Source organism: Pseudopodoces humilis, chromosome 10 (assembly GCF_049639895.1).
Source record: "Pseudopodoces humilis isolate 2021_Gansu_Grassland_sample_001 chromosome 10, ASM4963989v1, whole genome shotgun sequence".
NCBI classification, from domain to species: domain Eukaryota; kingdom Metazoa; phylum Chordata; class Aves; order Passeriformes; family Paridae; genus Pseudopodoces; species Pseudopodoces humilis.
In genome coordinates this window covers 5,304,054-5,327,357 of record NC_142209.1, presented here as the reverse complement: position 1 = coordinate 5,327,357, position 23,304 = coordinate 5,304,054, and the positions used below count along the sequence as shown (strand labels likewise).

The 23,304-nt window shown below is 37.6% G+C and overlaps 1 protein-coding gene across 1 annotated transcript in view; it reads left to right on the top strand.

The window, feature by feature from the left end:
• The window catches only part of CDC73 (cell division cycle 73), a 118,458-nt gene extending 96,681 nt beyond the window's left edge, over positions 1-21,777 (top strand). Inside the window, exons 11-17 of the mRNA XM_005533506.2 lie at positions 1,947-2,004; positions 5,040-5,075; positions 5,471-5,558; positions 14,158-14,319; positions 16,127-16,227; positions 19,365-19,506; positions 20,343-21,777. Coding sequence (XP_005533563.1) covers positions 1,947-2,004; positions 5,040-5,075; positions 5,471-5,558; positions 14,158-14,319; positions 16,127-16,227; positions 19,365-19,506; positions 20,343-20,379 — 624 coding nt within the window. The 3' untranslated portion in view covers positions 20,380-21,777. The remainder of the gene's footprint in view (positions 1-1,946; positions 2,005-5,039; positions 5,076-5,470; positions 5,559-14,157; positions 14,320-16,126; positions 16,228-19,364; positions 19,507-20,342) is intronic.
• Positions 21,778-23,304: the final 1,527 nt, after the last annotated feature.

Below are 23,304 nucleotides of genomic sequence, written 5' to 3'. Positions count from 1 at the left end.
CACAAGTTTCTCTGCAGCAGCTCCTGGTTGCCTCCCTTCACTGTAGGGCACATTTGAGACATGGGAAGCACAGGATGAGTGGCAGAGGAGGCAGAAATGCTGTACTGCTGATTCTGTAGGGGTGGAAGGAGGAATGAAGGTGTGGGACAGCACACAGTAATGGTTATGCATCTGAACTGGATTTGGAAACTTGAAACTTGGCATTGCAGGAGTTGATGTTTCTTTAGCTTGATAATTTTCTTCACATTTCATCAAGTACTGTGAATTTAAGGAAGTGTTATGAAGGAATTCTTGATTTCTTCAAAATGAGTAACTAGTGCAGCACAGAATCATTCTTTTGACACAGAACGTGGTACTCTTCTATGGAAAGAGGTGCAAAATGTTTTATTTTTGCTTTCTGGGCAACTGGAAGTAAAAAGAAAGATGCTGTTTCTCAGTTGCAAGGCTTGTCTCAAAGGTACTCAGCCTTTCCTGCTGCTCTTCCTCTAGAGTGTAATGGTATTTTCATTTTTATAATTTTCTGAGTAATTGTGAAAGGACATTGGCAAAAATACCTTTTCTCTGCTGCTATATAAATAAGTCTTAAAATAACAGGTACTGACTCAACTGCTTTTACATAAATTTTGGTGTTTTAATAACCAGAAAAGAGTACAGCAAAATTTGGGATAGACCCATTACATTAACCCAGTGCACGGTTAAATCCTTGTACTAAAGATGAATGTGAGGTTGCTCGCATTACATTACATTAACTGTAACTTTGTAAAAGTTACAAAAGCTGCTCACTGCACCACATGACAGCTCCAGTTTATTGTAACTAATCATGGGTGGCTTCACTAATAATCAGGGAAGAGAGGCTTTGAGTAAATTTATGTTTTCTATGGGCTTGTGTGGGAGCTTCTATTTGTACTTCAGAGATCATGAGATAAAGCGTTCTAACTTTCATAATGAAAAAGTAAAGCAGTTCCTCTAATTGTTATTTAAATCATGGAATGTGAGCCTTCTCATTAGCTTTCATTTATTTTGCATTACAAAACACGCTGTTATTTATGCATGGACTTAGGAATCTGTTAATGCCATACTGGAGTCCTTTCCAACAGATTTTTCTCTGAGTGGGATCTCTGACCTTTCTCAGTGTCTCATGCTTCTAGGATGCCTTACATAGTGTTTAAGTAATTTTCAGATAAAATCTATGGTTTCATGCTAAAAAGGTTTTTTTCCTGTCAGCTCTGCAAATAAAAGTGGCTGGAATATACTGCAGCTTTTTAGCATGTTGGTGCTATGTTTTATGTTCAGCGAGGTTTCACAGCAGTAATTGAGAGCAGAATTTGTTCTTGCAGGAATTGTTTTGCTTTGGAAGCAGATGTGTGACCTCACTGTTTTCTTTGGTGCTGTGTTGACTCTGGGGAGTTAAAAAGAATAAATAGTAGTGCGGGTCTTTTTTGTGTTACATTAAGGTAATTAGATAAGGCATGAGCAGAACTAATTATCCTAAGAGTGCTATTTCTGGGCACTAAAGCTCATCAAGTCAGGGATGCATTGCAATTTCTTGGTTCTGGTTTTCCATCTAAAGCATAAGCAGATCTTGTTTGGAAATTTCTACAGCAAATTGCTTACATTTACATTACTAACCCTCAGTGAAAGTGATTGTAGGTAAAATAAAACAATACTATAAATAGGAAAGGTTTCTTTGAATGTATACGTAAAAAAAATGTATGATTGGTTAAAATGTAAGACTTTAAAAGTTTGAGGTTGTCTGTCTTCCCTAAACCTAAAGCTGGATCTCTATAAAGAGTTTGGAATATTTTCTCTATTTTCTTCCATCTCTTTAGTGGAAACATACTGCTGTCCCTATCATGATATTTTCTGTACCTCTGTGTTCATTTGAAAAACTTGTATACCTGAGACAAAGGTCAGCTGATAATGTTGCTTCTTCTATCTTTTCCAAGGAAGGTGCATCTGCTCGAAAAACACAAACTCCAGCAGCACAGCCTGTGCCACGACCAGGTAAGGTGGCCCACTGTCACATGTGCTCCTGTCCCACATATGCGTGAGTTTCAAACAAGTTCTATTTAAAACTGTAGATAGCTCAAGAATGAAGTATGGGTCATTTATATTTGGCCTTTAACTGTACATATATTGGAAAAAAACATAGCGTTTTGTTTAATGCTATATCATGGGACTTGGGCACATTCTCTTCAGTGTCTTGCTCAATTAGCCTATGGAAAGGGTGGACTGCTGAAATTAAAGTCACAGACTTCTTGGTCGTGGGCTTGGTATGTCACCAATTAAAATTTCACAAAATTCCCACTCAGATATCTAACAAGAGCTGGTTCATACTCCAAGGATAAACAACTTAAACAGAATAGCTAATCTCAAAAAGAGACATATTATTACTTCTAGGGTTAATATATCAAAAATAAGTAGTTCTCTGACTGTGATACCATTATTTCTTTACACTTCTTAGCACATAAGGTATTTGTAATGGGGCCATAATCCTCAACTGGGCTTTTAATTCCCGTTTAGTAGATTTCGGCTACCAAGTCCATTTGTCTGTCAGATTGAATCTTGAGTTTTGAATCAGTGATGTATGATAAATATACTTTATTTAAATAAGAAACCCTTAGGATCAGTTTTTAGAAGTATGTAATACCAGTACATGAGAGGGACAGTGTTTGCAAACTGATGTGCAGATTTGTCTCTGGTTTACATCCTTTGAGAGTTTAGTGGTTTGGTGGAAGAAGGTCTCACGTGAAAGGTGCTATTTCAGGACAAAATGATGTTATGAAGGTCATGGGGACATTATGGGGGGCTTGGAAGCAAAGCTACCAGTTAAAATGAATATACTTTTTCTAGAAGTACTGCTGGAATACTGTGTATCCTTGTTGAGACTCTAAATGCTTTTAATGTGTGCCTTGCTAATTCCTTGAGATTTGTTTGCAGGATTTAATGCTAAGACTTAATATTGTAAAGCTGCTTCTTCCACCAGAATCCATTCTAATATTGAATGTTCTCAGCATGCCTAAATGCTGTTGTGCACAGATTCTTCTGCTGGTTATTTTTGAACTGGAAAGGTCATGCTGCCTGTCATACTTATCTCACTAGCCTGTTAAGCATCCTAATGCAAATGGAGTTGACAGACAGCAGTATGAAAAGGGTAGAAGTGGCAAGAACGGAAATGTGACTGAGTTGTCACAGTCCCTGCTGTGACTTCCTGGGCATTTCCTGCCAGCAGTGTGGCATTTGTACATTATACAGGTGATACTGATACTGCCCTGCTCTAAGGCCGGCCCTCCATTATCTTGCCTTTATATTAGAAATTGAAGAGAGAATAAAGAAGACAGATGTAGTCAGAAGAGATTTCTTTTTCTGTTTGTTCTAGGATATTTTTCTATTTTGATATTTGGATATTTTAAGAATTCTGATATTCTGTTCTTAGCAGTGAAAGCAACTAAACCCTGCTGTTTCCAGGAGGATGCTGCTTTGCACATAGGAATCATTAGTTAAATTAGGCTAAACTGTTGTACAGTAGTGATTTGAATAAAATAATTGAGATGTGCTCTTAAATTTTATTTTTGGCACCATTTTGCATTGCCAACTTTTCTCCTAACCTGTGTTTGTACAGCTATTAAATTTCTTACAGATGCTTATTCTCCCTCCCCTTTTTGTTTTGTTGTTTTTCGCCTTAAGACAGCTGGCTCTGCCCATAATGTCAAGAATATTTTTACTTCAAGGAGATACCTAGATTAAAAAAAAAATAATTAAAAAACATAGGTAGGTAAAATTAATGTAGTTCAATATAGCATTGCCAATTATATCTGTGCATTTGACAGTGTCAGGAAAAGATAATTAAGGAAATGGTCTCAATATTTCAATAATGGCAAGTATGTGCTGTGAATATTTATACTTTTCAAGGAAGTTTCTGAAACAGTTCGTCATAAATAAACAAGAGCAAGTTGGTGCTAAGCAATTGGTAGTCAATTAATGAAATTTGTCCTGCACAGTAGCAGTTGAGACTTGAGTTAGTCTACATCAATCTGTCTACTGCTCACCATTTTCTGAATTAGGATAAACATGGATGATGATGATTATCAAATGCTACACTTCTCTCCTAAAGTTAGGGCTTCTGAAAACTGAATTATGAAATGTTGATTTGGGGATGCCAGGCAGGTCAGTAATAGCACCAAAGTGAAGAAACAAAGATGCTTTTCCACTCTTGGAATGCAGTGTCTCCCGTACTGAGGTGGTCTCAACTTAGAAGACTGAAGGTGAAGCATATTACTGGAGAGGTGGGGGGCAGCTCTTTGGTTGCTATCAGTCCAACAGTGGTTTTGCAGGTTTCTTTGGTGGTTGAGGGTAATTTTGTTTGGGGGTGGGTTGGTTTTTTAAATTTTTTCTCTCGCTCTCTCTTTTTTTTTTTTTTTTGGTTGCTTGGGTGGTTTTCCCCTTGAGTGTCAAGCTTGACTGTTTCTGGCTCCTGAAGGAAGACCTCATGTAACTCAAACTGCAATCCAATCCACAATTAACCTGAGTAAGCCTGAAATTCAGGTTTTGATTGTAGAAAGTTCTATATATGTTTACGATAGCTAAGTCTCATGGATGTCATGTGCAATAATAACTACTAATGAAAAGATGAGGTGTAGAGATCAGTTTGCTGTGAAGGCTTTCCTGTTGGTTCAGCACTACTGAAGATATACAAGCAGCTTTTTTCAAGATTGCTGGGAATTTTTTTCCATGATGTTGTGTCCTGCCCTTTTTTGGAGGATAGAGGGGAGATGAGTAGCTTCAGTAAAACTGGGAGAGATTGACTCAACTCTCCTAACATCTGCTTCAAGCTGGTCAAAAGCTGTTTGTTTTCTGAATACTCAAACCCAAATTATAAATCCCTTCTTCATCTTAGTGTCTTGCATCTGTAAAAATGATCTAATGACTGTAGTGTAACTCTTCCCTATTCACTCCTGCAGTTAAACTGATGCCTTGCAATGACATTTGGATATATGTCCTAGTCATTCTGGTGTATTTTTTTGGTTTTTTTTCCTCAGTTTCTCAAGCAAGACCACCTCCAAACCAGAAAAAAGGTGAGTCAAGTTTAGTTACATGATCATTTTTGTGTGAATTGTGCCCACTTTTCCTTTTTTTATTTTTTTCTGACACTACAAGCAACAGTATAAACAAGCAGTGGAGTATATAGCATGTATTCTGTATAGCATAACAGCATTCTGTTTTGCTATGTATGGGTCCTCCACATGTTGGGAGACTCATAGAGATCTGCTTTTTTGGTAAATGAAAATCCTGACTTTAGAAAAGCTTTACTACTATTTTCCTTAACTATTTTTTCATGATTGGGACCTTTTAAGCAAGAGTTTTGTTATGTACAGTTCCTTTAATGTAAAAAGGGGGGAGGGGAGGAAACAACAACCAGAACACAACCAAAAAACCCCTCCAGGCAAGTCTAACTTTATTATCTCTACAGGATCTCGAACTCCCATAATCATTATTCCAGCAGCCACGACCTCTTTAATAACAATGCTTAATGCAAAGGACCTTTTGCAAGATCTGAAGTAAGTAGCTGATTAGAACATACTGTATAACAAATTGTTTTCAGACATAAAGTTATACTACCACCTAATTAGTAATTAAGCAAGTGGGTTCATTTACTGTCTTGTGACAAGCTAGTTTTGCAGACCAGAGTATAAAATTAATTCTTCTTGACCAGTAGGAAAAAAGCAAAAACCTAATTCACAGTTTTGGCTCAATTGTGACCTGTGGGCAGATTTAGGAAACTCTTGCAGTAGCAGCTGGAATGTGTGCAGTGCTTTTCTTTGATGTAACATCTGTGCAGTCATGTGCAAGTGAACCCTTCCCATGGAAGAAGGCTGACATAAGCTGACCAAGGGAGCTCATGGAGCTCAGAAAAGATTTCGGGAAGGGACCACAACTATTATAAAGGAAAAGGTGACCAGATGGGTTGTATTGCACTCTATCAGCCAAGCATCTCAGCTGGTTGTGCAAATAAAGAATTTTTTCTTAAGTTCACATATTGTCATTAAGTATTGATGCAAATGCATCCAGGGAAATTTCAGTGAGTTGCTAAAATTTGTTAATCACATCACACATCTCATTCTAAGGTTTAATTCATTATGGGTGAATGAATCTTTCTGCTTGTCCAACAGATCATGCTTTTTAGACTTGCCTATCAATAAATATCAGGTAATTTTTTGGAAACAGTCATTTTCACAGAGAAATACACTGTTGTAGGTTGTCTACAATGGTATGTCCAAAAAATGGAGGGGGTCATCTTTTTATCACCTCCAGTACTCATCTTTTGTGACACTGTTAGACTGCTTTTTGTCCAAACCAGGTTTTTGTGGTGGTATAGCTTCTGCTAGAGTTGCCCTAGAACTGTTTAAAACTGTGCTCTGGGATACTAGGTGCCTTCTGATCTGCAGCTAGTTCCAGTTCCTATCTTACTACCACAGGCCATCAAAGATGCAGTGAGTGTACTGGACTCTTGGTGTCCCTCCTGAAATACTTTGAGAGAAGGCAGGTTTTTAATATTACTTAATATGCAAGCTATTAGAGCACTGATCTAATTGGGTTGACAGAGGATGTTGTTTGTTTATGTGGGTTTTTATATTTAGGAAAAAACCTCACAACAAGCCCTGGCTTTTACAGCTGTGTAATTTGTGACTCCCTGGCACAGGTGTACCCAGAAAGGAATGAAGCATCTGTGCAGTGGGTTGCTGGCCAAACGACAGTGCGCTCACAAAAAATCATCTACTCATCTTCCTCTGTTATAATTGGAACAGAGGTGAAAATAACCAGGCAAACTTAAGCTCCTGGGGTTGAGAAAAGGATTAAGTTAAACTTCTTTAGGGGAAAAACAGGCTCAAAACTTTAAAGGGTGTAAAGATAACTTTATTAACAGAATTAAAAGGGAAATTATAAGAACTAAAATAAACCTTTAGAACACCTTTCATCCTCCCTTCTTTTTAGAAGGTTCTTTCTATTTCTCACCAACAATGTAAAGAGACAAAACCTGGGATTCTGAGTCAGTTTAGCACTTCTAAAAATAAATGTTTCTTCATTTTGCTTAGGGAGAGGAGTCTCTCCTGCCATGCCACAGGAAACAATTTCTCGTGGTTTTAATTTTCAGGAACAGCAGCCTGCCCAGAAATCTGAAACCGTGAAGTCCCTCCCACGTTTTGGCAGTCTTCTCACAACTGCCTCCATGGGTCATTGGCTTATGGAGTGCAATTTTTTAAGGATGAGCTGTTCTAGTATAGAAGCAAAGGTTCTGTCTCTGGAAGCAAAGGCTCTCTCTGTTCAAGTCAGATCAAAGCTTTGTTCAACATCTATATTCCCCAGTTCTCGTCTGAGCTGTGGATGAACGCTGCATCCTCCCATGCACTTTATGAATTGCAGGGAAATAGTTTGGTGTATTATATTCTCACCTTGGCTTGCAAAAGGTTTTCAGCTCTGAAACCTGAGCATCTCCTCTCCTTCTTTCCTCTGGGCTTCGGCCCCTCCTTCTTCAATGACGTTGGTGTCACGCTGTTGTTTTCTTCACCTGCCTTCACCTTTCCTTTTCTCTGACTTGGGAGAAGACTGGTGTCCACAGATTTATTTGTTCTCAAATGGAATTTTTCAGCGCTGAAAAGCTTAATCTCGCCCGGGCCCTGCATCAGGGAATTTCCTCTCGCTGTTGGTTACGAGGAGCTACTCTTAGTGTTGATCTTGGTCGCATTATTACTGTGCTTCTCGCTGCTAATCATGTGGTCTCCGTCGGCACCCTGCCGGCTCTGTTCTAGGGCAGCTCCCGGTCCTAGCTGCATGGTGTCCTGCGGCGCCAGGATGATTTTCCGGGAGCAGAAATCTCGGCGGCGGCGCTGGGCCCAGTGGCTTCCCCTCCCCCAGCCCTGCAGCCGCGCCGGGGGTGGGGCCTTCTCTGCTGTAGGAAGCGGGAAGCAAGAGAGAGCTTTCCGCGGTTTTTTCCTTCTTAAATATGATTTATAGAGGGGTGTCCAGCTTCTCTAATTGACTTAGCAGTGTATCAGTTTTCAGAGCCAGATAGCTATTGGTTCTGTCAGCTAAAGGAAACTGTAAGTTTGTCACAGGGGAAAGTTACTTCTGTGGCTGACCCTTTTTCCTCCTCACCAAAAATACCATTAAGGCAAATCCGGGACAGTCGGTCTGTCATGTCTAAGTGAATCTGTGTCAGGAGTCAGAGTTTTCAGCTGTTCTCAGCTTCACTGGGGCAGAGTCGCAGTCAACTTGACAAGGCCTGTCCCAAGAGGATGCTCATATTTAGAGTGCAATGAACATGATCCAGAACAAACTGAAAGGAAGCTTAAGGTTTCAAAGGATGACACTTTATGGTTAGCCTACTTGGAAAAGAAAGGGGAGAAGCAAGGTATGTTAATGAATCAGAAGTGCAATAGCAGAATTCAGAAGAGTGAAATATTAATTTAACAATGACAGGTCTAGCACTCTTCTGGAAAATATGCCACCTGGCTTGTATTTGCATTCAGATTTATGGAAGTACTTTGTTTAGGAATGGCTTCAGGGTTTGTTTTTACTATTAAGGTATGCAGAGTGTAGGAATAGCCTTGATGTAAAGTGTGATTGATAGATATGTGATGATTTTCCAAGGAAAGAAGACTTAGCTAATTTCTGCCTCTAAGTCAGCGCCTTCTTTAACTCACTCCCCACTTGCAGTTGAATTTGACAGAAGAGCAGAGATTTCAGAGACTCCTTTCATTGCCACAAGTTTCGGGATAAAGAAATTTTGTCCAGGTAGAAAAGACACCTAAATTAATCCTCCTTCCCTTACCCTTGCAAGATGGAGGTAGATTTGCATTTCTTGTATTTCTAGAAATAGCCTGCTTGTATTTGCCATCAGAGGGGATTGGTGATACAGCAGGAGACATTTTTTGAGCTGTAAGGGTTAAGAGCCATTGTAGGAGAGACTGTGAAGAAATGTAGGAAAAGCCTCAGAGGATGATGCCCCGTGGTGGTTGGGATATGGATATCCCTGAATCTGTGAAGTGTGTGATCATAAAGAATGAGAATTTGGGTTTCATAAATCAACTTTTGTGATTCTGTTCATTTAAATGTTTCTTAAAACAAAAAAAAAAAATTCAGCTGAAATTAAAGATCAAAAATAGAGATCAAAACCAGAGATGAAAACTTACAATCGTAGCTGGGAATCTGGCTTTTAGGATAGTTTTTGTCTACAGTCCTGGATTTTTTTAATTTTTTTTTTTTTTGGGAACTGGACTGCAATGCATTGTCACTTTGGATATGAGAAAAATTATTTGTGGTACCATTGCCAGATATTTTAGGTTGGTGGTTGTAAAATAAACAGGAGATTCTTCATTCAGTTCTGTGGTAGAACTTAAATTGAATTCCCAAGAACTGAGAGAAACCTATTAATTATACCAATATTTTTATTAAGCCTTTTCATAGCTCTGTAGTATATTAGTTTTCATACCAAGCTTGGCTGACATTTGTAAGATGCTTAGCATCTTACTTTATCACTTATGTAAGGCTCTCTTTTAAGGTAGAGAATATGGAAAGCAGGAAAAATATTATTTGTAGAAGGAAATATATATGACAAACCCAAAGCATGGCACTGGTTTCAGATTTTATTTTTAAGATATCTAATTTTTCTAGTCTATGTATTTGTTGCAACTTAGATTTTGAAGGAAGCCATTTCTGTATGTAATTGTAATATATACAATTCACCTGCTAAATGATATGCAAATATTCTTGCTACATTTTTTTGAAAGGTTACTTTTCTAAGGAGCCAAGTACAACATAAAGTGAAGAGCTTCTAAAACAGTAAAAACATAAAATGTAATTTATAATCAGAACTGCAGTACGTTCTCATATGTTGTGATACTTCTTTAAAGTATTTTATATAATACATTTTATTCTTACTATCTGAATGTAACACTGGATATCACAATTACTATATGAAATTGTGACTCAGTATTTGAGAATACCTGAAGTCAGGCTTTTCAGAGGCAAGGCTTCTGCTTTACATGGAGCCAAAGCAAAGGAGGAATTCTGTCAGGCAGAATGAGAATGATTAAATGGTGATTATTTATTTTTTTTATGATGATGCTCTTGTTTGTGATACATTTAACGAAATTGTGGCCAGGCAACTCACTGGAGATTTATCCAGCTCTGATACTGACTAAAGTATCTGGGATAGATTCAGGCATGATGTAGTCCTAAAACGCTTTCTTCTCTTGCAAAAATGTGTCTAAAGCTTTTGGGACTATAATTTAACAGAAATACTGAGAGGGTGGTAAAAATAAGTCTCCAGTTCTGAACACAATCAAATGTGTATTGTGACGGTCTCAGTAAGTTGCCTTATTCTCCTGTCATGCCTTTTTCAGTGTGCCTGAGCTGGGGGCCAGAAAGTGCTGATCTGACCTCAGTGAAAGGGTTTTAAAGGCACTGCTGCCAGTGGATGTGAGTTTAGAGCTGAGGCAGGAGTAGCTCAGGCAGTTCAGTGGATGGTGTCTTACCAGTTACCTTCCACAATCTGATGGTGTTCAGTTGCTTGCTTGTTACCTTAGGAAGGGACCTGCTGCATTTGCAAAGTGAGAACACACCATTTTTCATGTGAATAATGATTTTGGCGATTAACAGTGAGAGCTAATAATTTCTTACCCCTACTAGGGGTATAAAAGCGCATTCTAAGTGGATATGGGTTTTTTTGGTGTTTTTTGTTTGTTTGTTTTGTTTTTTAAAATAGGGAATAGTGATCTCAAGAAGCAGCAAGAAACTGTGAGCTCCTGCACACTAAGGTTTCAGAACCCATTTCTGGTGTATAAAAAGCTGTCAAGTACAAATGTGTAGTTAAACCACTGGCTATAGTATTATACAGTAATATTATAAATAATCTTCAAGAGGAGATGGGATTTTTGGTGTTTAATACTCAGTTTTCTTACGCTTGTGTTTTATGTCTGAGTAATTATGACACTGGCCATATATATTTATAATCATACAGTAATTTCTATTGATTCTCAGTTCTTAAGCATATGACTTTTGCTGTGCTTACTGAGTCAATGATTCCCATAAATGCAGGCATATATTCCATAAACTTTTTGTAAGCTGTCCTTTATTCCTGTACTCTGTGTGTTTATCTGTAGCATTCCAGTACATCTGTTTGTATGTAAGTTCTTGTTTCAATGCTTGCTTTGTCTTCTCTGCTGTGCCATTTGAATCTGGTCATTGATAGTTTTTCCTTAACAAGGTATCTTTGTGTTGTGTCCTAGAGAATTGCACTCAGAAACTCAGATTTTTTTCCAGGAAATAAAACTGAGGCCATTGTCTAGAAGGAACATAACTGAGGCCATTGTCTAGAAGGAACATAACTGAGGCACAAGTGAATGGTGCCTCAATGGCTGTAACACAGTTTCTAGCCAAAATGGGCAGAAACTGCCAAAAATTGGTGTTGTAATGAATTCTTAAACACAGAAACATTTAAAGCAGAGAATGTGAGAAGTCTGAGTGAAGTTGTTGCTCTGTAGCACAGCAATATTGACTGTACTCTCATCTGGCAGGGCTGCTTTGCTTTCCTGTTTCCATATAAAATGTGTTTGCTTCCTCACATTTACAAATTTAATTTAAAATGTGACCTTTTAGATCCCTGTTCAGATGAATACTTGATTATCACTGTAATGTGTTTTTATTTACATATTCCATAAGAGTTTATTCTTGTTTAGTATAGGAAACAAAGAATAACAAAATTATTCTCAAACTGCCCACCATTTTGGGTGACCCTGGCTTTTCCTATATACCCTTCTAGTTGGATAAAAGGTATTTGAGGGCTTGTTTATCTAATTTTTATTTTTTTTTAATTTATCTTCATTCTTTATAGCCCAGATTCCTTTAGTTCTAATGGGTGATGAGAGACTCATTAGTAGTTTTCTTAAAAGCTGAAGGACCACCAAGCAAATCCTTATTTTAGGTTAGAGTTTTCTATCAGTAATTATTGGCAAAGCAGAGCCTTTGACAGTTTGGCAGGACAGGCCATTAGGAGTGCTCATGATAAAAGTGTGCCTCACTTTGGATTAAATTAGCAATTTGATGAGAAATACTTAAATTCTGGTGTCACATTGGGTGGCTTTTTCCAGTGCAGAACTCAGCTGAATGCCTCTGTGTAGCATGCAATTGTATGTGTCAGTCTGTTGTGATAGATAAAATGTATGTAAATATTAACTGTTTGCTAATTACTTTAATTGTTAGGGAAAATATTATCTTAACTTAAAAAAAAATATATTCTAGGTGGCCAATGTGTACTTTTCTCCCAATGTCCTGTACAGCTTTTTTGTCTGTATTTCTTCTAGAATGTGATGGTGTTTCACATGTACTAGACAGACAAGCATAATTTAATTTATAGCTCCTCATTTAACACCTGTGATGCTTTTTCTGTGTTTGCAGTACTAGTCAGCTTAAATGGACCATTCATAGTTATTTGCAGGTGTTGGGCTTTCATAAACTTTCCAGTGCAGTTTTATCAAGTGAATGCATTTGGACACACATTTCAGAAATTGTGCGTGACTTTCTGTTTCTGAAACACTGTTAAATCATGAGGAGTATGAGGGGACATCGTCTGTTAATTTACATTGGGAAAGTAGACAGTTTTGGAGGTTTATTGACAATTTTCACCTGGTGCTTGCTTGGTTTTTTGTTGGTTTCCCCCCCGCCCGCCCCCAAAAATGCCATTTTCTCATTGGATATGTAGTGAAGACTAGTGTTTTTAAGTTGACTGAATAATAAACTTTTCCTCATACTCAATCTTGCATTCTTTTTTCCTGTTTATCCAACAGTAGGAAGTGCAGTCTGCCTCTTAAAGCACATTCAAATTTGTTTTTTAGTATTCAAATAGAAATAAATTGAAGAGAACAAATAGAAATGGTGCAATCAAAAAAAATGTAGTAAAATGCTCAAAAGCACCATGTGCAGTGTAATGGAGAGAAATGTTACCAACTATGTACTGTGCTTTTAAAATGTACCACAAATCCTCCTGCTAACTACTGCAGTTAAGGGGAACAGTTCTATATTTATCAGAAGCTTTGGAAATGAAATGTCAGTGGCAGATAGGGTTGTAGTGCAGCTGGGTGGTTCTGAATAGAATATGAGGAGAACACAGGCCTGAACTCTGTTCTTGTGCTGGCCTGGAAGGTGCTGCTGGTCACATCAACTTCCCTTTCCATGACACACTTCTAGTTCTGTGAAAGCCATGACTCTGTTACCTTTCTTTTATCTATCTCAAAATCCACTGAGATTTATCAGTAAAAAGGCCCACACTACTCTCACATTTATGATTCCAATTTTGACACCTGTTCTGGGTATTATTACCATAAAGAAGAGGGCCTTGAAATGCAATTGCATTTGTTTTTTAAGGTGATGGGGCTGAAAGATTAAGGATCTGTAATTAATTGAAGGGAGGAAAGCTGTGTCACACCTTAGCATTTATTTTTGTCATATGGAGGTTATATATGACATGAGGACCACATTATCTGGATTTTACAAGTACTTATTCCATCACAGAGTCTATTTAGGAAAAAACACAAAAGAACTGTAGTGTCATGCATCATAGTAATCACATGAATCACTGATAATGTAAAATCACCATCCTCCAAAACAATAAAACCTTAATCAAAACCATTTTTGACCAAAAATCCCAGCATTCTTGAGAAAATTCTAATTGGTCATAATTCTAATGGCTCTAAGAGCTCTTAAAATTTGCTCCAGGAAGCAATTGCTTTAATGCCCAGGTTACCCTTGGTCACTAAAAAGAAGAGTTGTAGTCACTTTGCAGGTTGTGGTCTGGCTTCTTATTTGCAAATGTATTGTGTAAGGCCCCAAATGTCTGAAAACAGGTCAGGCTGTATTTTTGAGGCACAGAAGACCTTTTAGTGTGACTGTTTTTATCAAGAGGGCTTCTGGAATATTCTTATGTTTTTTTGTAAGTGTTGGTGTTCTGAATGAGTAGTGATGGAGACTTGGCATTGTGAGAATGAGGTGGCTTCAGTGACTGCTGTCAATAATGCCAAGTTCTGATAAAGCTGTTACTTTTCCTGCTGATTCCATCAAGTAAATTGCCCTTGTCTACTGACGGGTTTGTTATTCCCTAAGGTTTGTACCATCAGATGAGAAGAAGAAGCAGGGCTGTCAACGAGAGAATGAGACTCTAATACAGAGGAGGAAGGACCAGATGCAGCCAGGGGGAACCACAGTCAGCGTCACTGTCCCTTACCGAGTTGTAGACCAACCTCTGAAACTTATGCCACAAGACTGGTAAGAACACTTCTTTACACAATTTCTTACCCAGGATAATGCAGAATTTGGAAGGGAACAATAAAATGCTCTGAAATCTACTGAAAAGTGAAGATAGAGTTATAAGGAGGGATTTTATTAACTGTGTAGGAGTCTTCAGCTGAAAATAATATGAAACTAAATTAATCTAGAAGATCTTTAAAGCTTGCAACACTTCATATTTTAACAGTGTGAGAAGCACAGTTAATATTGGGCTTGCCAGAAATTCCAAGGGAAATGTTTGTATTACTGATCTGGTTTGTGGTAGTGTAACATGCAAGTCACTGAACTGTGATCTGCAAGAAAACCCCTCCTCTCCTGTCTGCTTTCTGAGGGACAGTCTGTTGGGAAAATAAGTTCTTCCATCAGGCCGTCAGCATCTGACATTCCAACTTTTTAATAGTTAAAGAAAGAGAACACATCAGACAGTAAAGACTCATCAGACAGTAAAGACTGAACTGTGATTCCAGTATTGGAACTATTAGAATTTTACTTCTGAAGGAAAAGCCCTAGTTGCAGAAATGGAATCGTAGATAGTTTTTACTTTTATGAGAAAGCTGGAAATTGATTATTTGGTCTGTAGCCCAGTCTTCAAGGCTATAAAAAATAGCTCTCTTTGAACAGAAAAACTTTGGAGAAGCATTTTGATTGTTGTTCGACATCTTTTTTTTAATTTGATGGATGTGCATTATGCAGCATTTCTACTTCTTCCTCACAAGTGAGATCTGGCACATGGACAATGACATATTTGTTATTTGGTTATTTAGTCATTTTGTAATTTCCAAATTAGATTTTAATGGATAAGAATACTTTAAAAAGGTTCTGTTCCTAAATCAGTTATTCTCTGTATTTAGAACTTGAATTAATCAGAAATCAGTGGATTTAAATTCTGAATATTAAATACCACTTAAAATGTTGAATGATCAAACCTTTAAGAACCATCTTAACTACTTTCTAAAGTACTTCAGACTGAAGACATGAAATGGTGTGTTTTTTCATCTTGGTTTTACCCAAGGAAGCCATTATAAAACCTGAAAAAAAAACCAAACAAAAACCAGGCCACAAAACTTCACCTTGATTATTGTTTTTCATTTGGGATTTAGTGGATTTAATGATAAATTAAATTTGGGGATTAGATTAGAGAGGTAATTATTTGTTGTGGTAGATAGGAACTGTGGTTGGATGATGTAAATGTTTAAGAGAAGGATAGACCATATGTGGGGAGGTCATTTATTCTCAAAGGTGGGATTTTTAGAATTTTACAAATGCAAATTTTAATCACAAATTTATTTTCTTAGACTACAGGTAATGGTTGTGTACTCTTAAAATAGCTGAAATATCTGAAATTTCACTTTGCAGAAATTTAGTAGCTGTTACTTCTCATTAATTTTCAGCCTGGAAGTCAGCAGTGTTGAGAATAAAGGCTTTTAAATCTGCACATCTCAGTTTCAAGCGCCATTTGCAGAAGATTGTCTCTGAAAATGTTGGAGCACTTTTCAAAAGCAAAGTAATGATGACCACAAATAAACCCTGACTTATAAAATTGTAACCTGAGAAACTGAGCTGCCTTCTGCAAAGGGACAGGGCTGAAAGCCCAGAGGAATCACAGGAATTTTTTTTTTTTTTCTGTTTCAAGAGGAAAAGCAATTGTGCTGGAGGTGTGGTTGTTAAATGTGCTGTCCTGCTCTATAAAAGAAGCAGCTACAATAAGGCACACTGCCTGTTTAGGACAGCAGGTCATTGAAATGTTCCAGGCCATGCCCATGTCCATCACTCTTGTGTGTTCCAGGGACCGTGTGGTGGCCGTGTTTGTCCAAGGGCCCGCTTGGCAGTTCAAGGGCTGGCCTTGGCTCCTGCCAGATGGATCTCCTGTTGATATCTTTGCAAAAAGTAAGGCCTTTATTTTGTTCCTTGGTTTGGGGTTCACTGTTGTGTTTGGGATTTCTTGTAGGGTGTTTATGCTCATGACAGTGCTGCCAAAGTGCCGTTTGGCATGGGTGGCTGAAAAGACTTTGGGCTTTAGTCTCCTCACAATGGCAAATATTCCCGTGCCCTTTGTGGTTGTTCTGCTCTGATCTGTGAAAGCTCATGGAAATCTTCTCAGAGCTGTCAGCTGCAAGAGTCACAAATAGCTGGTGTACAAATCTGCTTTCGAGTCTTCTAAAAAAATGGTGAACAGACAATGCGTATTCCAGCAATTCATAGGTAGCAAGGTTCACAGGCTGTCTTCACATTCCAGTGGTATTTTGAAGAGAGGATTAATCACCTAGTGTGCCACAAAGAAAGCGTTGAAAACATGTTCTGGTGTCCGACAAAAACTTTTAAGTTTTTAAAAGTTTAGTTTCAAGTGAGCTAGATGTTAGCATTGTATATATATCTGGATAGGTTTTTTGAATCACCGCAACTGTGGTGCTCTGAGGCACTTCTCTGGCACAGTTCACCCCTCTGACAGAGGGGTGAATCATAATACCTAAGGAATCCATCAGCTTCTCAGCTGCTTCAGTTTGGAGTTGCCTTAGAAAACAGGCCTTTTGATGGATTCCTGTGGTTTCAGATTGTTTTAAGAAACACCAAACCAACACACACACACACACACACACACACACAAAAAAAAAAAAAAAAAAAAAAAAAAGGCAACAGACCCAAACCCACCTCAGTTCAGTTCTGTCATCATGCACTCAATGTGATGAGGAAACAGATTTGATCAGGTTTTGTGTATCCCCCTCTTTGGTATATGACAGAGAATCTGGAAAGAGAATGCTGCTTTGGTGAACAGCAAGGAAAAAACTCAAGGGTGGGACAGAAAAGCTAAGGATGGGTCTGTGAACAAGAAAATAGAATGAATTACTTAAAGGGGGGATTGAGAATGAGCAGGGAAAGAGAGAAAGAGCCTGAAAGTCTTTGTGAAAGTAAAACTATGCCACAGGAGAGTTGAACAAAAGAGACTTATGAAAGAAGGAGATAGAACTTCAAGATAAAGATACTGAGAAAGTGACAGTTGTGAAAAGCAAAGCCAAGAAAAATGAAATTAAATATTGATGGTCTAGCTAGCAGTTACATGCTGCTTCCTATTAATTTTATCATTTTTATATATAGATGTATGGAGGGCTGTAGGAATTGTTCTGACTTGCTTTCACCTTCTTGGTCTCTACATGCCAAAAGATCACAATCAGCCTGCCGAGCTCAGGCTGAAGGCATAAGTTTTTCAAGTGAAAGAGGGATATCTGGTCTTAATTCATACACTGAAGTGGAGCTTCAATTTAGAAATGCATCCCATTCCTTCAAAGCATGATATTTTTAAAATATTTTCCTGATGAAGTGTGTTTCTAGAACTTTCCCTAATGACTTTACTCACCCCACAAATGAAAACATGTAAATGAAGGGAGCACAGACAGTATCAGTCTGGTTTTATGTATCTATTTTTATCTGAAACTATTGTTTTGCCATATTTATAGTGCTCAGTAGTCTTCACAAATGTGGTTTCTAGGATTTGCAACTGTTCATTGTTTCATCTGCAGTTTGCATTTCTTCTTAGAAAGAAGAAATGTCTATGTCTCTGGGTCTGTTGTGGTTACCAAGTATTCCAGGCTTGTCACTGTCCTGTTGGCAAAGAAGCAGGTAGCTTACCAGAAGGAACTCCTCAATAAAATGTGTACTGAGCCAGAGCCTGCCAAACTGGTGTTATTTGATCAATTGCTTTGTCACCGAACATTTCCTTAGCTGAGTCTCTGAAAGTGTGCTTCTTAGTTTTCCTTATGCATGGCCTCCTGACTGTTTCATATTCATGTACCAAACCAGCCTAATTTCACATTTACAAGTGAATGTTTGTAATGAAGTTTTGGATGCTGTCAGTTTCATGAACAAATACTTAATTTTGACTACCATTTTAAAGGTGTTCCTCTCACAGGACATCAGTGAGCTTTAACAGTGATTTGTTTCAGGCGCAGAAGTCTACCCTCTTGTACTTAATAACATTTAACTTGAATGCAGAGAATGTCAGGTGTTGATGGACTTTTCTATAAATGCATGGCCTTGGTATATCTTTGTTTCTTCTGAAGTTATGTGAATACATGCAGCAATGTATAGCAGAGATAATGTATATGTATTCTTAATCACAAAGCTTGGAAATTTATTGGGCAGAGATTCAAGTCAGATGATAATTTCTTTAGTTTATCAGCAAAAACAATGCTAATTTCACATACCAGCCTTCTAGGAAGTTCCCAGATGGATCTGGAAAAGAGAACTGATTTTGTGGAAGACAAAATTAAGAGTGTGGTATCTGAAGCAGATACAACTCATATAATGAAAAATAATGAGTTTCCACAAGACTGATGGCTTTTTTTACTTTTCCAATACTAAAATCATGAGGAGGTTGGGTTATGAGATAGGAATTTTACAAGGCTTAAATATGTTGGTTTTAATGTTCACTGTGTAAATGCTTAGGCTTTACCTAATTCATATGTGGCAATAGTTCCCAAGAGAAAAATTACCATTAATATTTTGCCATTTTTACCTGAGTACTAGATCAGTGGAAATTGGCAGTTACTAGATTTCTCAGAATGTTTTAGGTAACATTTGGGGGTTACACTGGCATTCTATTATCAGTCTTCTTCAGATTCTTTTAGGAGATAGACAGGCTTCCTACTCAAAGGTCTCAGAAATACCTTTATTATTATTATTATTTTTAATTCTTTGACAGTTCAGAGATTTTCAGAAAGAACTTTGTTTCTCAAAGAGAATGTACTTGAATTGGCAGTGCTTTTCTGCTGTTCCTTTGGAATCTGTGCATCTAAAAGCAGAGGCTGCCCTTTCCCTTCACCCTGGAATAGCCTGAGAGCCATTGACCTCTATATGTAACTGTGCCCTTTAGTGGAATAGTTGACTTCTTTGGGTTATGGGCTTGTTAATTTTACTCTCAGGCTTCATTCTGAAAAAGGAAGGGGGGGAGGGGGGGAGAATTTTCTTTAACCAATAAAAAAACACTAAAGTCTTCATGTTTGTACCAAATGCTTTCCTGTTTGCTGTAGTTAAAGCTTTTCATCTCAAATATGATGAAGTGCGCCTGGATCCCAATGTACAGAAATGGGATGTAACAGTATTAGAACTCAGCTACCACAAAAGACACTTGGACAGGCCAGTATTCCTACGCTTCTGGGAAACTTTGGACAGGTATGTTTCCTGCTTAAAGTCCTTGATGTTCTTGCTTGCATGGTTTTGGTGGGAATTAGAAGTTCCGTCAACCAGGGAATTGTTTACAACTTAGACATTTGAACAATGTTTTAGCTTGGAAATACTGCTTGTTTTGATTTTCTCTGACGATACAGTTAATTAAATGTAGTGGTATATGTTTACAGACTGTAAGTAATCTCCAAAGTGTGGGTTTAAAGGAAGTGTAGTTACCATTAATCATTTATTAGTCTCATGATTCCCCACCTTCTGACTGATTCTCTGGGACAGAACCCTCCTGAAGGGGAAGTTCACTGCAATACCTTGTTCACATTGTAGAGAAGAAACTATTATCATGAAGCAATTGAAGAAATATTGAGGGAGGGGAGAAGCCCATGCATTTCATGAATGTTTAATTTTTTCATGTTGATTCACAGCAAACTGCTTAAATGATTGAATGAAAAAGAACAATGCTGTAGGAATTGTCAAAATAATACCAATCACCAAACTTCCATGGCTTTCTATTTAAAAGTCTCAGATGAACAATCTCCCAGGTTCAGACCCTATCTGAACTCCCAGAATGAACTAGCTGTCTTTACAACAGTCTTTCAATGTGAGAGTTCATGAAATGCCTTGGAAAACATGTTTTTTTTAGGCAAGGCTGTAGCCAGCTGTTACTTAGTGGGACAAATCCTGTGCATAACACATTGCATCTCTTTGTCAACTTTCTAATTCCCTAAGAATTCTTTTAACAATGCCTGTGCATTTTCCACCTGTGAGTAAAATTCCTATAAATGCCACAAGGGTAGTAATGCTGTCTTCTGTTAATTTTTTTTCAGGTATATGGTAAAGCACAAATCTCACTTGAGATTCTGAATCCTTCAGCTGCCATTCATTTCCTGAAGTACAGATGGAAAAAAATGGAAGGGGCTCCACTTTGGAAACCAGAACTCGCACTGTATATGTCAAGAACTTTACAAATGAGGAAGGGTCACAGTTTAAACTTTTTTATAAAATCTTATTTGGATGATTCATGCTGTGGCAGGTTGATACCTGTTATTCAGAAGCAAAGGGGTTTTGCTTAAAACTATTTTTTTAATGTTGTTAGCCTTCTAGTCTGCAATCCAAATTGTATATTTTGATAGCAGCAGTTTCTTCTCTGTTTTAAATCAGCCACATTTTTAAATAATGTGTTTTGTTCCTGAATAGATGATAGCTGGATCTCCACGGCAGGTTCCCCATGTGTGTGTGCGTGTGTGCATGGATGCGTGTAAATAAATGTGTGGGTGTGTCTATAGATATAGTGTACAAAAAAGTTATAGACACACTGACATACACATAGATATTTCCAGGCTTTCTAAACCACTTAGCTTCTCAGCTTAGTTTGGGGTTTCTTTGCTTAATGTTTGACTTACTGAAAATATTTTGTTGTGAATGATACTACATTTTAGTCAATAGGACTTGCAAACTGAGGAAAATGAAAGTTGTTTTCCATAAATCAAAATGTCAGCCTGTATATGTATATTCTGTCAGTCTTTGTTGAAAAAGGGAAGATCAGAAAATCTATTATCACTCTTTTTTATTTGTAATGTCCCAGTTTACTAAATCTTTAAACTTTATTATAGGTGTACCTTCAAGTTATGTTAACTTTAAATTGCCATTCACCACACATCTCTTTCTTTAAACTGAAAGCATGCATGTGTACATTCCCATCTAGCAAATACCTTTTCATATGAGTCTAAATGTTACCTAGATTAAATGATGAATAGAGGAGGAGAGAATCGGAATTTTTTTCTTCCTGGAACAGCCACCACAAGGAACGAATAATTTTAACTTCTTTGCATTTATACCTCTAATACTATTTTCTCTTGACAAAAGTGGCCCATATTTGTCTCCAGGAGTTGTAATTGTCTGAGCAGAGTGGCTAATATGGCCTCTTAAGAGTCCTGCATTGGAATGGAAAATCAGCCTTCTCCAATTACCAAAGAACAGATTTGCTTCATCTGTAGTGTGAGGCCAGAAGATCCTGGTATTTGTACCAAATGCTGTATTTACACCATCTCTGTATCTATGGAATAACATTAAGTTGATGTTGCATACCAGTGAATGTAGAGAATGATCAAATACTGTAACACCTGCATGATTTTTTTCTTGGATAGGAAATACATGTTTATATTCCTGTTCTTAAAATTCAAAACCATGTTTTTTTAATATACTTTTCATTTAAGGTTTGACAAAAAATAAAGTGTTCTACCTATTCTGTTTTGGTTTTTATTTGATGTTTACTTCATTTTTAATAAAACCCAAAGTCACATATCCTTAAGAGGTTTTTAAAACTACGTCTTAAGTTTATGAGGGCTGTGAGGCCTGACTTTTGTTTGCTTCCATCCCTTCTATATTGAGACTGTATTTTCAAATTATCTTAATGGAAATGTAAAAACTCAAACCACCAAAACAACCCCCCATAAATCCCAAGATTAGAAGCAACTGACCCTGGATTTTGGAATGAATTCAGCATGGTGACTGGGGAGAGTGGGCTCTACAGAACTACTGGGATGTCTCCTGTTTGTGTGGGCAGTTGTGCAGTTACCATGTTTTCCCTGTATTTAAGCTTATTAGAAATGTGTCCATGTCATACTAGAGCTGGCTGAAACACTGAGTACTTGGTTTTAACCTGTACTGTATGGAGCAAAGCTGTAATGGCTTCTTCCAATACAGCAGCTGCTACCATAAGCAAATGGTTCAATTCACAGTTCATTTCTGCTTTTAGTGAGATATCACGTATACTTTTTTAAACTTCAACATTTCCAATTAGAAATGTCATTTTTTCAGACTCAGTAAGTACATCATGGCCTATGCTGTTTTAAAGAGACTTCTAGGCAGTCAACTTGAAAAGCAAATCTTTGAGAAGTGTGTGCTTTGCATGCAGTGTGATATGCAGACCACAGAGCAGGTTTGCAATAGGCAAGGGTCAGTTATCTTTTCCATGTCCTGCACTTCACTTGTGTTTTCAACACAAGTTTCAGGTGTAATCCCAGATCCAGTACTGTAGAAAGGAGATGGCTTGATTTAGATGTAGATTTATGTATTTATTGGCAGTTAACTCCTCTGAAACTACTGAAGTTACACAGATGTGGAATGCGCAGAAAAGCAGCATCCATGAAATCTTTGTGTGACCTGTGTTGGTTTTTATGGGTTGAGGACAAACCTTTAACATTTTAAAATTTTGTCCTGGCAAGCAGTTTGTGACCCAAGTTATACAGTATGTATTTGTGAAAGAGCTGGCACCTGATTGTATATATTTCTGTTAGTCATAAAAGTAGTGATGTTTATAAAATGAGCTATTTTGCAATCAGATTCCTGCTGACATTATTGGAAGTTTAGTTAGGTTGTTAGAATAACATTACTGCTGCCTTTATAAATAACTGCATATAGATTATGAAACTACTTGGACTTAAAAATTTAGCCTTGCAGCAGCATTTTGCAACACAGGCGGAATTTTAGACACTTATGCTTAATTTATCTACGTGTTAATGTAGAATAATAAAGAAAACTGATACTAAGAAGTGGGGAAGCTGGAGGAGCAGACATCTGTTTTACTGAGCTGCTTTCTTATTGCTAAGCAAATTCTACGCACTACTTAGAGGTGTATAAAGTGTGCAAATTGTATTCAATTAAAATGTACAGCTATAGCTAAGCTACTCCCCTGACTGCAGTTTATTAACAATAGAATGACACGAGCATGAGAATCAGGTATCAGATTGGCTGTTCCTATTTTATACCTTCAGTGTCATAACTGCA